Source organism: Pollachius pollachius (assembly GCF_949987615.1).
Source record: "Pollachius pollachius genome assembly, chromosome: 12".
Taxonomy (NCBI): Eukaryota; Metazoa; Chordata; class Actinopteri; order Gadiformes; family Gadidae; genus Pollachius; species Pollachius pollachius.
In genome coordinates, this window is record NC_136945.1 from 4,624,015 (window position 1) to 4,640,852 (window position 16,838).

A 16,838-nucleotide genomic window follows, 5' to 3' on the forward strand; every position below is an offset into this window, starting at 1 on the left:
ACACGTTTCCCTCTCTCTGCGCAGACAAGAGTCGAGGGGGTAATCAGTGGCTTAGCCGCCGGGGTGTCACGTGGTGTGGAACGACGCTGGTCAGATCAAGGAGGTGAAGACTCATTCACCAGCGAGAGAGGCTTGTGGAGGTTGAGTTTGTTGGTGTTGGTAGGTGCACAGTTCTCCTTGTGAGGCTTGTATTAAAGCCTGGTCAGCCTGATGGTACGGATGCCAACAGCAGCAGGTGGCAGCCGCCGGACCTGCTCACACGAGCAGATTGTCGTTGTGAGGAGAGTAGCTTGCCAGCCACCCAACCGAAAACCAAAGCTTCTCAAGGAAGACGAGTGGTGTGGGTCGCTTGGGGTCACATCCTCTTAAGGGTGCTCGAGGGAGCAGTAATGCATGTACAATTATGGCAGCTTTTCCCCTTTCCCCAACTCCTATGAGTGTGTTGTAAAGAGTAACGTTAGCTAACTTTTGTTTTGCTTTTTGCTTTCCTGGAATGGTTTGGATTGTGTTGAAATACAAAGAAGACTAAATGTCAGTTTCACTCAACATGCTGTTAAAACGTGCCGTCAAAGTCATGAAGGAGTAAGAACTGTATCGGAACAAAAGACTGTGCCAAGATCTCTAGTCTGTTCAAAGTATGCACCAAGGCCTGAACCTGTTTGCTGTGAAGTCTACTCCAGCAGTCGTGTGTGAGTGTGTCTGTGTGTGTGGACAGTCAACACAGCTGTCAAAGGATATTGAACAAGGGCCTCTTCTGTACCCCTTGCAGGACTAACCTTGAGGTTACTGTGTGTGTGTGTGTGTGTGTGTGTGTGTGTGTGTGTGTGTGTGTGTGTGTGTGTGTGTGTGCGCACTGCTAGGTTGCACAACAACCTAAATGAGGTACATTCAGATGAGAACACGCCTCAGTAGGAGAAAGCCCTGCAGCCCCGATCTCAACTCCTCTCCACCACCTGAGCACACAGACAAGATCAGACCGTGAAAGTACTTTCCCTCCAAGACTCCCACTCTCATACTCTGTGAGCTGTTTACGTTTACAACAGGGCTTGCACATCAGCAAGCATCATGGGATTTTTGTTGGCAATACTCCCAAAATATTGAGAGGACTCAAAAGAGTTCTCAAAAGAGGACTCAAAAGAAACTGAGGTAACCTCGGCTAATGAAAACGTTGTTTTGCCACGTCTCGCATGAGAAACGCAGCTGCTGTTTCAAACACAAAAATGTCTCCCCATAATGAAAAATCATTTTACAATGAACGACTAGACCAAAAAGCCATTACCACTAACATAATAACTAAAACACTTAAATGTTCCTATCCTTCCAAAATGAAGGCCTGTCACGTTGTACAAGCCCTACACCATCAGCAACTGCCATCGCAAGGTGCCACGTCAAGCCCAGTGAGACGCAAAACAGAATAAATACATCACATATAAATAGGTTCATTATTATTTGACTCAGCGATTTACGTCACCCGTTCCCCATCTGCGAGCACTGCTGCTTACACAACAAATAACAGCGTGGAGCGTGCTGTAAGTCTACGCTCCAGATGCTCGAGCGCTACAGTCCCAGCCCGCCACTATCTGCACTCAATTCCAAATGTTATTCCGATCAGAAAGGCCCAGGAGTGCTGACGCAGCCACTGCTTATTTTTTGGGGTGGCGGGGGTTGAGAGAGAGAGAGAGGAGGAGGCAGTGCTGGTGTTGGTGGTGGTGATGATGATGATGATGATGATTGGGGTGGTGCGGTGGGAGAGTGAGGGTGAGTCACATCGTACCGATGGATCCGCCGCTCGTTCTCTCTCCCTCTCTCTCGCTCTCTCTCTCGCTCTCTCTAGGCTGTAATCTTCTGCTGGAGCCCATACAGCAGGATCATTGATTAGCATCGGGACAAGTAGAGGAGAGTGAGGGAGGGAGGGAGACAGTTTCACAAAGTTAACCCATCCATCAGCCCTCTGGGGCCGCTGTCGAGAAATAAACCACCGGGAGGGGGCGGCGGGAATAATGATGAGACAAGGGTCACGACCTTTACTCCCCTTTGAAGGCTCTGCCGGGTCGGATGCGCTTTGGTCAATGCGAACGATGCACTTGGATTTATAGCCTCGGGGTCGTGGGTGTGGTGTATTTCAAAGGGACTTCCTTTTGTGCCACCAGGTGGATGGAGCGACCGGCCTATCAGGTGTCCTGGTTTGTCCTAGGACACGGCCACTCGTGATGTCAATAAGGGGTTGTTTATGAGACACTGTGAAGCCGCTAATCGGCATCACCCCTGGTTGTAAAATAGGGGCCCTTTAAGTGAGGTGAGCGTAGATTCATCTCATAATGTTGCCATGATTATGTATTGAGGGCAAACATTGAACTGAGAATGTGTTGGGAGTATTTGATTACACAACTTCAGCATGTAGTGACAAGATACAGTTTCAAGGAATTTACATCTGCGACCAATTAAAAACAGTTGAAAAAAGTTATTTTCTGCATCATCAATCTATCTATCTATATTTGAGAAAAACTATTGTACACAAAGACCCCAGAGCCGCTGTGTTTTCAGATTCAGTGTATTGTCTTATCATCATCCTGGTGTCACTCGGCACATTCCAGACCGCTGATACAAAATGTTTTCACAGTCAAGGAACGTTCACATGGGGACAATTTAGGTTAAACCACAGTTCTTATTCATATCTGCAGGACTTCTTAACCAACAGATGCAGCTTTTCAAATCAGGGCTCCATTGCATAGATGACGGTTGTCTTGTTTCACAATATACCAGAAAGAGAATTGGAACAAAACAGTAAATAAATACCATACGTGATGCCAGTAAAGTTAAATAGCGGTCTGAGATGTGTAACAGTGTTCTGCTGGAGAGGAGGGACCTCAGAGAGGGGGGTTCTGGGTGAGTAACCCTGAGAACCCTAAAGCCCTTCAGGTGACAACCCTGTCACTCAAACATACACACACACCCACGTGAATACATACAAAAAAAAGAATATGTACAGATGTACACAAGTCAGGCATACAGTGCAAACATTCATACATACATCAAACATGCTTATTGACTAGAAGCCTCATACGTATGCACACATATGAAAATAGACTCGTCATACATGCACGTCACACATACTGTACATACACAAACACACACACACGTGCATTCATGCAGACGCTTACTCCCACCCCATGCATAACGGGCCTAAGGGTTGAGCACTATGTGCTCCACGAGAATCAGGACTGCTCTTTGTTCCAAAACTGTTGACCAAACACTGAGGAGTTAAACAGTGGTGGAGGGGGGAGTGTGTGTGTGTGTGAGTGTGTGTGTGTGTGTGTGTGTGTGTGTGTGTGTGTGTGTGTGTGTGTGTGTGTGTGTGTGTGTGTGTGTGTGTGTGTGTGTCTATAGCAGTGCCTCATCACTCCTTCATCTTTGCTTCCAAAAAGTTCTGCATCTTCTGGAGGTTTTCCTCCTGTTGTCCCAGAGCCTCCAGCAGCAGCCCCATGGGGGACCTCTTCAGCCCCGCGCCCTCCATCCGGTTCTCCAGCTTGTTCTTCATGTTGCGCAGGCGGAACGAGGCATGGGCGAGCATCACTGCAGGGAGGGGGACAGACGCACGCGAGGTGCAGCTCCTGTTAGGAATGGCTTCATCTGCTGCCGATTAAAAACACTAAATAACCAGGAATAGAATAAAACCAAGAGAGGGTGCCTGGTTGAAAGCACCCTTAAGTAGCCCTGCTTCGAAATTCAGTTAAAAAAGATCTCTAATGCCATTCATGTTTGACATTACTGAATTGGTTTGGTCTGCTTGTTGTTTCAAATGGACATATAATACAATACAGGCCTAGTATGTAGCCATTTAACATACTCTAGAAATAGGAGGCAAATATGTAAAATGGTGCACAGCCAAAAGAAAGACTTGTGTCTATGTACGGGGACATCTGCGTTGTTCAACTATTCATTCTGATCTTACGAGCCAGAGGAAAAGTGATTCCCGACATGAAGACCATGACGCCTCCCACCAAAGACATCAGCATGTAGCTGACCACCATGATGGCAGCCACAAACGCTGCAGGGTTCTGCTTCTTGAAGGTCTTTATGACTGCTTTATTCTCTCCCGCCCAGACCGAACCGAGGAAGACCGCCGCCACCACGGCCATCCCCATGAACATCCCCACCGGGTTCAGAAATCTGCAGGTGGACAACATATGGACGGGTCAGAAAACCAACCGTCAATCCTGCCGCTCGACTGAAACAATTCGTGTGGTACCGGCGCCCCCTAGCGGCACTATACGATTAGTGCATCATCATGGCGACAAACATGTTCCAAAATAAATGCAAAGTGCTATCGAGGTTTATCGATAAACAAATGACTCAAGGTAACTATTAACTAAATTTCCTGTTGTTAGTAGGCCTATTGTCCTTCACAATGTAGTAGAGTGGGTCTTTAATGGCCTCGAGAGGCAATTTGGATTGCAGAAATAGTCAGACATGATAATCAATAAAGTCAGACAAGATAATCAATAAAACACACAATTTAACAATTTCAACAGTTGCACAAGTGTGGTCATGAGAAATGACCACTCTTCAAATGACATACGGTGTGTGTGTGTGTGTGTGTGTGTGTGTGTGTGTGTGTGTGTGCCAATGAATCATAATATGTAAATTAAGTTAAGTCACTCTCAGTCATAGTCACATGTTGAGAGATGTTTGGGAAATGCTGATACACTGGCCTAAAGATACACATCTCTGTGTACAAGTCTTATTTTATCCACTCATAGCAGTGGAATTAGCTCCAGCCAGCTGGTGAATGGATGGATTAAGTTTAAAGCATTAGGTATAGCGTCTATTTTATACACTATAGGCCTATATACTGTATATATACAGATACATACATCTATTTATCTTCTGGTCATTTAAAGCAGACGGGTTGGATTATTCTACAAACAATCTGACTTGTTTTGCTTTAATCATCTTGAATTGACAAACCTGCTATTGGCAGCTAGCTGGTGATGAGGCCCACCTTTGGACTGATTAGTATAGATGAGTTTGAGTGTCTCTCTCTGGACTTCACCCCCTCGGCGTCAAAGGGGAAGTCCTGTTGGGCGAAATGACGTCATCTAATGTGTTCACTATTTACAGGGCGCAACCTGACTGGACAGAGTTTAGTTACCATGGTAACGAGATGTCATCCCTCCCCAGGGGAAAACAAGTGAGGCTCCTATTTTTAGAGAAAACGTGGAAGCATATTCAGGGGTCTCCTAAACGAACTTAAAAAAGCTATACAGAGGGTCCAACCATTGGTCTCTTCCCCTGTTTTGTTAAGTTTTATATGAACTTCGCGGTCAGTCAAGTCAATTAACCTCAACATTTTGCTCCAAATGAATACCTACAGGGTACTTAGATATTATGTTACGTATTGTATCTGTATTATGTTGTTAGCCTAATATCACACAACCAAACATGTAATGAGAGACCCCGCCTGAGAGCATGGGTAGGATGACTGGTTTCGAGCAGGGCCATTTAGAGATAAAGAAAAAGAAGCTCGAAGTAGCTCTGGTTTCGAGGCTCCTCGGGTACTTGTAAGATCATTTGAATGTTAAACAAATACCACATAAAGGGGTAGGGGTATAGATCCGCCCCAGCAAACATCCGCAAGTCAGGATGTCACGGAAGACTCGACTCAAGACATACAATGTCTTTAACCTTAATCACATGGTCGCAGAAATAAAAAAGTTGTAAAAATGCACTACTGCAACAAACATAAATAATTCTAACATCAGTAGTTTACGTGGCAGCACAAGACCTCAATCCACTTACCCGACTAAGAGGAACACCACGATGGCCATGGCTATATAATTGGTTTGATAATACAGGAGGTTGTTTATAACTCTGTTGTTCCATTTTGCCAGATCTTTGAAGTCTGGTTTGGAGAATCTTTCCGACCCAGGGAAGAAGTCGTCCCACGGCCTCAGCGCTGTCAGCTCCAGTTGGGCCATCGGGGTTGTGATGTGATCCAGTCTGACAGCAACAGGGCGCGGGGATCAGCAAGGGGGAGTCTCGCGAGAACCAAATAGGTTTATGTAATGTGTATGTAAACTCACTTACTTACTTCTTACTTACTTACTTATTTACTTACTTACTTACATACTTACTTACGTACTTACTTACTTACTTACTTAGTTACTTACTTGCTTAGTTACTTATTTACTTAACTGCTTACTTTGACAAAGCGTAAAACTCTGTGCTATACATCATGTCGAATAATATTAACTGTTATTATTATTATTATTATTATTATTATTATTATTATTATTATTACATATACAAATATATATTTTTTACCTCTGTTTTCGTATATAATAATAATTCATGTTTTCTTTTAAGTATCACAAATCAACGACACAACGCGAGACTGGTTATCCTAAACCCCGCCCTGTTGTGATGTAGCGTTTCGTTATTGGTCAACTGCCACATGCGGGGAGAACACTTCCTGCAACTATCGGAAGCAGGTGGCTGCAGCAAACAGCTTTGAAGGATGTTATGGTCGAACAGTTGTATGAGTCTGAAGTCATCGCTATCCGTTAGGTTTGTGGTTGTTATTTTTCTTCCTGTCTGTAGAAAAGGGAGGTAGATAATTTGTCAATGTTGCCCACGTCAGCCCGCATTGTGTCAGATGGTTCCTTGGTTTGCTGAAGGATGCAACACTCATGCAATACACATTTCTTGCTCACTGCTTGATTTGCATCATTGCCTAATGTGAAGGGCACACACGCTTACAAACTATTTGGTCTGATCTTTTTTTTTCAGTTAGATGTTGGGCAGAATAATTAGCCCGCTGTTGATCAGAAGACCACATCTTATTTGGACACGTAACCTCCTCACCATGAAGTTGAAGACCTGTGAATTCCAGTCCTTGTTGTCAGAAGGATTGAACGCTGTAGCAGGTACGACGCTTGCATGGCCAATTCTCTGATTCTGCGGTAATAAACTGAATGTCATCAACCCCAGCACCTATCACCCATGTAATGGTCTTCTGTATGTCTACTACCAGGTCTATTTGAAAAGCACCAGTTTGAGTTGAGAATTGCAGGGGGTGCTGTCCGCGACCTGCTATCGGGCAAGCGCCCGGAGGATGTGGACTTTGCCACAACGGCCACTCCGGAGGAGATGAAGCGCATGTTCCAGGCGGCGGGGATCAGGATGATCAATAACAAAGGAGAGAAGCACGGGACAATCACTGCCCGAGTAAGACTCTCGCGAGTGTTTGATCCAGGGCTAGTTGAGAGAACTTGGCATGACTTCAAAACCTGGCAATTAAAAATACAATTCCTGTATCACACAGTGTGCAAATAATGGTGTTTGTTGGTGTGCCAATTTTTGTTCACTGCTGTGAAATAGGCCTGAACAATATTACTTTATTATGGATGTTTGATAGAGCCCAAATTTTTATCTTTTGGAAGCAGTTGGTCTACCAACAGTGGTGCTAGAATTCCTCCGTCGTCAAGGTGATGTCTGCTGTTCCATTGGCAGCTTCACAACGAGAACTTTGAGGTGACCACTCTCCGAGTGGACGTGCAGACTGACGGACGGCACGCCGAGGTGGAGTTCACCACGGACTGGGAGAAGGACGCAGAGCGCAGAGACCTCACCATCAACTCCATGTTCTTAGGTAGTTAATTATAATTATTATTATTATTATTATTATTATAACATAATACAAATTATGATAATTCAGCTGACCTGGTCTTTCTGATTGCTACTCTGCCCTTTCTGTTTTTTAAAACTTTATGACTAAACGGGTCAAATTAATCATTCATATTATGTCAATTTCTCCCGACACACAGAATAACAAGGTACAATTTGTTCAAACATGCTCCCATAGGGTTAGATGGAACCCTATACGATTATTACAATGGATATGAAGACCTGCAGAACCGCAAAGTCCGGTTTGTGGGCAGCGCTGAACAGAGGATCCAGGAGGACTACCTGAGGATCCTACGCTACTTCAGGTAAAAAGGAACGTTGTTGGGATAATGCTGGTATCATCTGCACAACAAAGGGCTGCGTTTCCTCATTTCCATAATCTGGGATCCAGTAGTCCGTCTATGTTATAGCATAACTTCTGATGGGGAGAATGTGCATCCTCCAGATTGCAAAATAGATGCCTGTGTAGAAGAGAGTTTGTGCAAGGAGATCCGCCGTTACCCTTACATTCATATAATTAGTCAATAAACAAATATAAAGACAGCTATATAGTGTTGAACTATTGGCGAGAAATCGTACCAACGCTAAGAAGATATGAATATCCATGCTGTCAAAAGTGTGGATCGGGAAATGTGCCTGTGTGGAACGCCGGACAAAAGCGCACCCTCAATGGTAGAATTACTGGAACTTAAACAAACATCTGTTACAATTCTGCAGCGGACTGGAACCCTAAAAGTATGTCCGAGCCTTTCCAAAGCCCTGCCAGCAACACTATTGCAATTGAAATGCCCCTTCCAACCACATCCGACCCCCTTCCCCCCACCCAGGTTCTATGGCAGAGTGGTGCCCGAGCCCGGGGACCACGAGCCTGCGACCCTGGACGCCATCAGGGACAACGCCTCTGGCCTGGCGGGCATCTCCGGGGAGAGGATCTGGGTGGAGCTAAAGAAGATGGTGGTGGGCAGCCATGCCAGTCACCTGCTGGAGCTCATGTATGACCTGGGCCTGGTCCAGTACATGGGTAAGAGAGCAGTAGGAGGAGCAGAGTGGGGGTTGGATGCTGGGTGCTGTGGTACACCCAGTGCATGTGTCAGCTTGTTCACTTTTAATTGCATGACTTCATTTATTTTTATTATTTTTTATTATTTGAGTACATAAACAGAGGTGGCAAAGTGTTTATAATATCCATCCACATGATTTTCCTTTATTTATTTAAAGTCCTGTGTGAAATGTACTGTAAAATCAAAGGGAAATAGTGCTTTGGCTTGTAGGGTGCCCGCCATTGCTTGGATTTGGTAAAACACAAGATGTGATCCAGAATCCATTGCATAAGGTAATTGAATATCTTACTCCCCTAATTCTATTAGTAGCACGGTCTGAAGCGGAATGATGGCCTCCACTTAACATGGCTTTGTTGAAATGTCCCATCGATCTCAAGTCCCATTTTGTTTTGGCTGTTTTTACATCGCCCCAGGTTTACCACCAGATGGCGACATTGAGGAGATGAAACGCGTGTGGCAGAACGCCAAGGATTCTTCCCCCAAGCCCATGACTGTCTTGGCCGCGTTCTTCCACCGGCCAGAGGAGGTGGAAAAGATGGACCTACGGCTCAAGGTGTCCAAAGAGGAGAAGACACTGGCTCAGTTCCTTGTAAAACACAGACGAGAACTGCACAAGTGTCCAGACAACCCAGAAAGCCTCACCCCCTTCACGGACTTCATCATCGATGTGAGTCGTCTGGGTTCGATCATTAAAGGTGACATATTATACCACCAGGTGTGAGTGTGATAAGCCGCTACAAGCCGTTTGGAAAATCTGCCCGATTTTCCAAACGGCTTGTAGTGGCTTATCACACTCACACCTTGTGGTATAATATGTCACCTTTTAAGTGATTAATCTGTGATTCTGTTTCAATGATGTTAATCCTCACAGGAAAGCCACAATAAAATAGAAATAAATGCTTTAGGTTACACGTTTCTGTGTCCCATAACATTAAGATGCTGGTACACAGCTGGTCTCTATAGCAGTGCTTACTGATTCTGCAAGTATACTGCATGCCTCAAGGATTGGCTTGCTTATCTTTGTTGAATTGCTTCATGTTGTTCAATTTCAGCAGAATTTATCTAGATCATGTAGCAGGAAATTCCCCGGCCTAACCGCCTTCTGTTTAACTGTAGAGAAACCCATAAGCTACGGCAGTGGCATCCGTGTGCTACCCAGTTGACCCAGAGACCCGACCAAGCATCCGTCGAGCAAGCATGAGTCAGCTACTTGTGTGAAAACCTCACTGTTGTAAACAAGGTTTAAATAAGCGGACTGTGTATCTTTGACGCTAAAAGCAGCTCTAGCCAGGAGTTCAATTAAATTGTGTTTGTATAGCCCTTAATCACCATTACAGTCTCAAAAGGCTTAACAGGCCAAATATTTATGCCACCCCCCCTGACCCAAGCCCCCACAAGGGCAAGAAAAATCTCCCTTAATCAGCAAGGAAGAAAGCTTGAGAAGAAACGCAGAGTAGGGGATCCCTCCTTCAAGGGATGGTCAGGAGTGCAACTGCCATAATTGATATGTATACATACAGTCAAAATATATTAAATTGATGATGGGGTGCTGGCCGGTTAAACGTGAGGAGAGTCCAGGCATCCAGTCGCAGTCAGCGCAACGCACAATTTGAGCTGCCGAGTTGACACGTCCTCCCGTCTCACCTCTCCATCCTCTCCCACAGAGCCGTGAGTTGGACACCAAACTCAAGGTGTGCGAGCTGCTCAAGTACCAGGGCGAGGCCCGGCTGCTGGCGGAGCTCACGGACTGGTCCACCCCGCGCTTCCCTGTCAGCGGACACGACCTGAGGAAGCTAGGCGTCACCTCGGGCAAGGAGATCGGCAGCACCCTGCAGGAGCTCCGCAACGTGTGGAAGAAAAGCCGCTACCAGATGGACAAGGAAGAGCTGCTCAGCCACGTCCGCCACTGAGCCACCGTCGAGGGGCCGTTCAGCGAGGCGCCTGGGGGGTCTGTCTTGGATTGCCACGTGTGGGACTGCGTGAGGCGGGGAGGGTTGAACTAGGTGGCAGCTGTGGGGGGAAGGGGGTGGGGGGGGTTGCGGATGAGCTGGTGTGTGGACCATCATGTGGATATTCTCAACACACACACACACACACCACACACCCCCTCCCCCTCCCCCATGGATGAAGACAATCTAAACTGGGTTTGGGTGCAACCACTGCTGTTCCAAATGACCGCCTCCTCATTGGCCCAGAGATGTTTTAAAAAAATATATGAAATCAGCATCCATGAGCACATTGAAATGGCGATTTACTGCCAGCTTCACAGCTGCGGCCGTTTTAGGAAAGTTTGTTAATGACAAAAGCAATAGATTGCGGCCCATCTGTGTTATTGCAGAGCCATTTTTGTTTATTTATTTATGGTTCACGGAAAGGAATTGGGAGAGAACGTGATGGGCTGAAGATGATGAGCCTTGTACCAGTCCTAATTACTTTATTTTTTGTTATGATACTATACACCGCTATTTTCATAGATGTTTTGAGTAATGGATTGGCTGGAATACAAAATGCTGTATCACTACATTCACTTGGTCCAATAATTAAACACATAACCAAATACTGTTACAATTTTTTTATTTGGATAACAAAAGCTATTTTGTTTTGTTTTTGGGCAATATTTGTGCCGCATTGATTTACAATTAAATAAATTCAATAAACTTTTTTCCAAAAAGGATCAACCTTTGAAAAATGTTTCTGTATCTACCCACTCGTAAATCATAATTGCCTTATTTTCTGTTAAGGGTGCCCCTCTCAATGACAGATTTCCTTGTTTTTAGTCACACACTGGTGGCTCCTCCTTCCCGGGTGGTCGAAATACAATAAACCGGTCTGGAGTTGCCTACACCCACCTGTTGCTCCATACGACGTTACACGCGTGACTTCCCACAATAGAGATGTAAGATTATAACGCATACATCGCAGAGCTGGAGTACGGGACGCGCGGGTAGCCTGTCCCGGGTTAGGATTATGATATTTTTTTTATTTCTAGTAGAATCCAGGTCTCGTGTTCCATCAACTTTTGAACCTACAGACTTGACGCAAACGTATTCTTTCATAAAAGGAAACCATGTCTTGGGTCAGTCATAACATCACCAACATCAGTTTCGACGGTGGGCCACCTGGGGACCAGACTAGGGATGAACTTTTGGCTCAAATCGAGATTACCCTACTGACCGTCATATTCATCAGCGCGGGGATCCTGAACGTCGGACTGCTGCTCCTCTTGTGGAAGTGGAGGAAGCAGGTGTCCAGGATGCGCGTCTTCGTGTTCCACCTTTGCATCGCCGACCTGGTGGTGACGTTTTTCCAAGTGTGCCCGCAGCTCGTCTGGGACATCACGGACCGCTTCGTGGGTCCGGACATCGTCTGCCGCGCGGTCAAGTACCTCCAGGTCGTCGGCATGTTCGCCTCCACCTACATGATCGTGGTGATGACCGTGGACCGGTACCAAGCCATCTGCAAACCCATGGTTAAGTTCCAGAGGCGCAGGGCGCGCTGGAACGTTCCCATCTGCGTGGCGTGGTGCGTCTCCCTGGTGGGCGCTCTGCCCCAGGTGTTCATCTTCTCCCGGGTGGAGGTCGCCCCTGGCGTGTTCGACTGCTGGGCACACTTCGTCCAGCCGTGGGGACTGAGAGCCTACGTAACTTGGACGACGCTGGTGATCTTCGTGCTGCCCGTGCTGACCGTAGTGGCGTGCCAAGCGCGCATCTGCCGCACGGTGCAAATCAACTTCCACATGAAGACGCTGAAGACTGTGAACCGGAGCGCCGCGGGCGACGCTTCGGCGCTGCCTTCCCGCGCCAGCGGCGTCGGGGGGGTGTCGAAGGCGCGGGTTAAGACGGTGAAGATGACCGTGGTGATCGTGCTCGCCTACGTTGTGTGCTGGGCGCCATTCTTTACCGTGCAGCTCTGGTCCGTGTGGGACTCGGAGGCGCCCACTGAGAGTGAGTTGATGTGACTGTAAAGTTTTGTTGTATGGAAAAAAATATGAATGGGAAATGCGAGGATTTATGATGTGAGGATTCGAAAAGGGTTAAGGTAGTTTGACTCCTTAGCCAGGGTGCTGTGGGACCGAACCCAATATCCAGTGCATCCTGTATCCTTCAGCAAAATGCCCTAACCACAGCCTACTCGTTAATGACATGCTTCCTTTTTGGGCTATACAACTATGTACCTACTCTGAGTCTATTTGGAAGCATGTGCAGTGCTCCTATTATAACCTACAGCTGACAATAATCGAATAATGCATGGATTCTGTTTGTTTTGTAAAATTTGTCACAAATCGATTTCTGCTTAACTTCTGGTGGTTTTGCCTTCCAGCGGCTGCGTTCACCATCCTGATGCTGCTGGCCAGCCTGAACAGCTGCGCCAACCCCTGCATCTTCCTGCTGTTCAGCGGCACCCTGCCTCACAGGCTGGCCGCGCTCTGCGGCGGCGTGGGCGGGGGCGCGCGCGCAGACGCCAAAGAATCCGCCGTCCACGAGGACGCCACCATGGTCAGCTCCATGTACATCAGCTTCAAGAGTCTGTCAGAGGCCAGATAGTGGATTAAATCAAGAAAAAATAGATGTACACAACCGTGCATATTTGAACAATCTGGGGGGGGAGTGTATTTTGTTAGACTTTCCCTAATTTTTACAGGACTAGTTCTCCCATAGACGCCGTTGGCCAGCGCTGAATACGCACTGATGGTTACACCGAGGGATTGTCTACTCTGTGTGTTATTGTCCCATCCGTTAAGGTCGAAATCGCTGTGGAAGTTGGCAATGATTAGAATCGATAATTCCTCTCAAATGCATCAGAACTAAAGTATTAAGCAAAAAATTATGGAATAGAAAGTACAGATATCTGTGTTAAAATGTACAGAGCAAAAGTACAAATTTGTCAAAAAAATAAACTTTCGAGTGAAGTACTGACAAAGCTGTACTTAAGTAGGCCTATAGTAACAAAGTATTTGTACTTTGTTGCTTCCCAACTCAATCATTCAAATTTAAATAAAACGTTTTTATTCTTAATCAGAAATACCTTATGCTTTTTGACAAACATGATGAACTTCATAATCAGTACAAAATAATAAACTGTTACAAACCCATAGGCGGCCACATCAATGTGCCCATTTGTAGCGTCACAAATGTTGTTTCTTTTGTCTATAAATATTAACTTACTCCATTTTATTGTTATATCCAAAAAGGTGTGCTCAAGCTTGGCCTTAGTATATGCCCAAAAGATATACGTGTGAAAACAGGTAAACAACTCACAATTATTTCCCCAATGAACCTCCCCATTTCACCTCATTTTGAGCTCTTTAGTCAAGCTGTACATGCCATCTGTATGATTTATCTGACATTCAGAGTGAACAACGTCATTAGATTTGACGATTATCTTGGTCGGTACTGCAATCAACTGAAAGAGGGGTGTTTTGAAAGAAATGCGTTCGATGAGAGTTGTCTGGGAGTTGAATGCCTCACTGAACAATACTCATTGATGTACTCACTCGTGTAATCCATCACCACCATCATTTGTAGATATTAGGTATGCAGATGCATACAGTCAAAATGTACACAAAATGCTGTCTTTAAAGCTGAAATTAAGCGTACGTTTTAAGTAAAAGTAATCCTCTCCAATGTTGTACTTTTAAAAGATTTACGTGTGTATATAAATAAGGAGCTCCGTAGGCCTGCAGATAATTTATTGTTTATTTTTCTCTTTTGTTTCAAGATGTTTCAACACAAACACAGAAAAATTGTTTGTGATAACTAACAATATGACAGCTTTTGGCCACCCGTTTCTACTTTCACATTTGATTCTGAGAAATTGTGACAATTCACGGATATATATTTAATGCAGGTGCGCTGCTCTGTAGGCAAACCGCAACGGTAAACAGGGTAGCTGCTTCATCTCTTCTTTTTAGAATTGTAGGCCTATGTCTTAATGTATGTAATTGCTTGTTTGTTTTTCGTATGTGTAATGCACCTTCAGTTGGCACTCCCAATTTCGTTGTATAGGCGACTGTACAATGACAATAAAGGCTATCTTATCTTATCTTATCTTATCTTATATTTTATCTAGCCATCTATTGTCTTGTTTATTTGTAGGCTATGTGAATGAAAGTCTGTGTCGATGCCTCAGTGTCGTGAGCGGACGTTGCCATGAAATTTGTGCTTTTTAGCACGAAAAAATTGAAATGACGTGTCCCAGATCACGAATGAATAGATTAAATGACGTGACAGTGTCACGTATATCCGTGAGACTGGGTTGGTCTGAGACACGGAGGCTCTCGGGTTGACTGAAGGCATTCCCTGCCCCCACACAAAAACACACATAGCGGAGCACCCACAAGCAAACACTCATTGCTCAAACTGTGATAGCGATTACAATTTTGGATGCGATGCAATGTTCGGTAGGAATTTACTTATGCGATTTATTGGAATAGTGTGTTGCCCAGACTCTGCAACGTGTTAAACGGAGCATCATACCTACCAACAGACCGTGGGGGACAGACAATTGGAATGTACACCCTGGGGGAAAATTTGTGTGCAGGGTATGGCTAACCCTCATTCATGGGTATCAGGCTGCTTTATTCGCGTTTGAGTGGTTAATTCTTCTTCTTTGTCTTCAAAGTTGTTCAATGATGTGTGGTCTACAGATCGAGTTCAAATCTGGAGCCTTTTACCTTGGAACCAGGCGAACATCGGGAGCTAATGATTCATTTGGGGAGCGTTTCTATGTTCCCCTGGTCCTATGTTCCCAGGGTCCTATTTTCCCCTTTGTATGTGACCGGGGAACATAGGACCCTGTGAGCAAATCTTTTTTTTGTAGGATGGTAGGGGCAAGTACCGCCTTTTTCGCCTCTGATTCGCCTGTGATTGGTTAGAATGGCTCTCCTCCGATTGGTTATGGTTATGGTTAGGTTTAGGGTTAACCCTCACCCTAACCCTAACCATAACCATAACCCTAAACCTGACCCTAACCCTTTGCACCCGGGGAACATAGGACCTGGGGAACATAGGGATGACCCCTTAATTTACTCTGCAGATGAGGTCTCACTCCCCTTCCATACAAAAATGAAGATTACCATTACCATTAACAGAGGCAGAAGCACTTGGTTAACAACAACACTCCAATACCTCAACCCCATATTAAATCGTTATGATTTGCAAATCAATTCATATGAAAATTATTTGAGCTTTGAAGCCTGTTGCAGCAGCCGCCTGGAAACATTTCCTCGCTTCCTGCTTCTCTCCCCCTCTCCACCTTTCTGTCCGTCTCTCTATCTGTATGTATATCTGTCTGTCTGTGTGTCTGTCTGTATGTGTGCTTACAGTCAGACAGAGAAGCCCACAGCTGGGGATCGGGGGTGCTGGTGGAGTGATGAGCGTGGAAGAGAGAGCGGGCTTGAGGAGAGAGTGGGGTGGAGGGTGCCATTGAAGGATGGTGATTGCAGGAATGGACTGCAGAGTGGCGAGGCTGTTGTTCAAGCAGTTCTGTGGAAGGCAAACCTGAGCCCCCACAGCTGCTTTCCCACAGGTCATCTAGTGTGTATATCCCGTTTTCCCAAGGTGGGTGTGAAAGACCACGTTGTTGCCGTTTAATGTGAGCCTGTTAGTATTACCCTTGTACAAAACTGTGTTGCGCACCTGAAAATATATCACCCCAAAAGATCTGCCTCTACCTCTTATGCATCGCAACCTTTGGATTGTTGCCATTTGACGAAACTCATGTTCCAGACTTGGTAGTGCAGCTGAGGCGAAGTAGTTGATTCTGGTCATACCGCGCCTGTCAGAAATAATAAGATATGAGTCACATCCTTGTTAAAACTTAAGTTCATGATAACTTGTTATCATGATAACACATTTTAAGAAGGCACACCGTTGGAACATTACTGAGGTATAAATGAGAAATCAATCCATGTCTACGTTACACCTTCAGTTCCTTGGTTCCGGTACCTTTTGCTGGCTATTGAGGCAGGGTGACAGAGTAAGTAAAATAAGATTGAGAGAAAGATTGAGCGGGGGGGTATTCTGTCCCATGGCTGTGCCACATGCAGGTCCCTTACTAAGTGGCCAAGCGTCTTGGGATTTAATGATGAGT

At 45.5% G+C, this 16,838-nt stretch overlaps 3 protein-coding genes across 3 annotated transcripts; 2 read left to right on the plus strand and 1 right to left on the minus strand.

Annotated features, from left to right (window-relative positions):
* Positions 1-3,331: 3,331 nt before the first annotated feature.
* arl6ip5a (ADP-ribosylation factor-like 6 interacting protein 5a) lies at positions 3,332-5,978 on the minus strand (the record flags this gene model as incomplete). Its single annotated transcript, XM_079747361.1, has 3 exons — positions 3,332-3,573; positions 3,953-4,170; positions 5,800-5,978. The coding sequence occupies 3 exons, from the start codon at positions 5,976-5,978 to the stop codon at positions 3,398-3,400; spliced, it is 573 nt and encodes a 190-aa protein (XP_079603487.1). The 3' UTR covers positions 3,332-3,397.
* Positions 5,979-6,478: 500 nt separating this feature from the next.
* Positions 6,479-11,362, plus strand: trnt1 (tRNA nucleotidyl transferase, CCA-adding, 1). The gene is made up of 8 exons (XM_079747259.1): positions 6,479-6,567; positions 6,790-6,926; positions 7,034-7,227; positions 7,513-7,651; positions 7,865-7,991; positions 8,514-8,707; positions 9,161-9,414; positions 10,412-11,362. Exons 2-8 carry the CDS (start codon positions 6,794-6,796, stop codon positions 10,655-10,657), a joined length of 1,287 nt encoding a protein of 428 aa, XP_079603385.1. The 5' UTR covers positions 6,479-6,567; positions 6,790-6,793; the 3' UTR covers positions 10,658-11,362.
* Positions 11,363-11,814: 452 nt separating this feature from the next.
* avpr2b.1 (arginine vasopressin receptor 2b, tandem duplicate, 1) lies at positions 11,815-13,291 on the plus strand (the record flags this gene model as incomplete). Its single annotated transcript, XM_079747616.1, has 2 exons — positions 11,815-12,691; positions 13,068-13,291. The coding sequence occupies 2 exons, from the start codon at positions 11,815-11,817 to the stop codon at positions 13,289-13,291; spliced, it is 1,101 nt and encodes a 366-aa protein (XP_079603742.1).
* Positions 13,292-16,838: the final 3,547 nt, after the last annotated feature.

Coding starts and splice junctions, on each gene's coding strand:
- trnt1 (XM_079747259.1), top strand. CDS start 6,794: ATGTTGGGCAGAATAATTAGCCCGCTGTTGATCAGAAGACCACATCTT. Junction 6,927..7,033: donor AGGATTGAACGCTGTAGCAG/GTACGACGCTTG, acceptor GTCTACTACCAG/GTCTATTTGAAAAGCACCAG. Junction 7,228..7,512: donor ACGGGACAATCACTGCCCGA/GTAAGACTCTCG, acceptor TTCCATTGGCAG/CTTCACAACGAGAACTTTGA.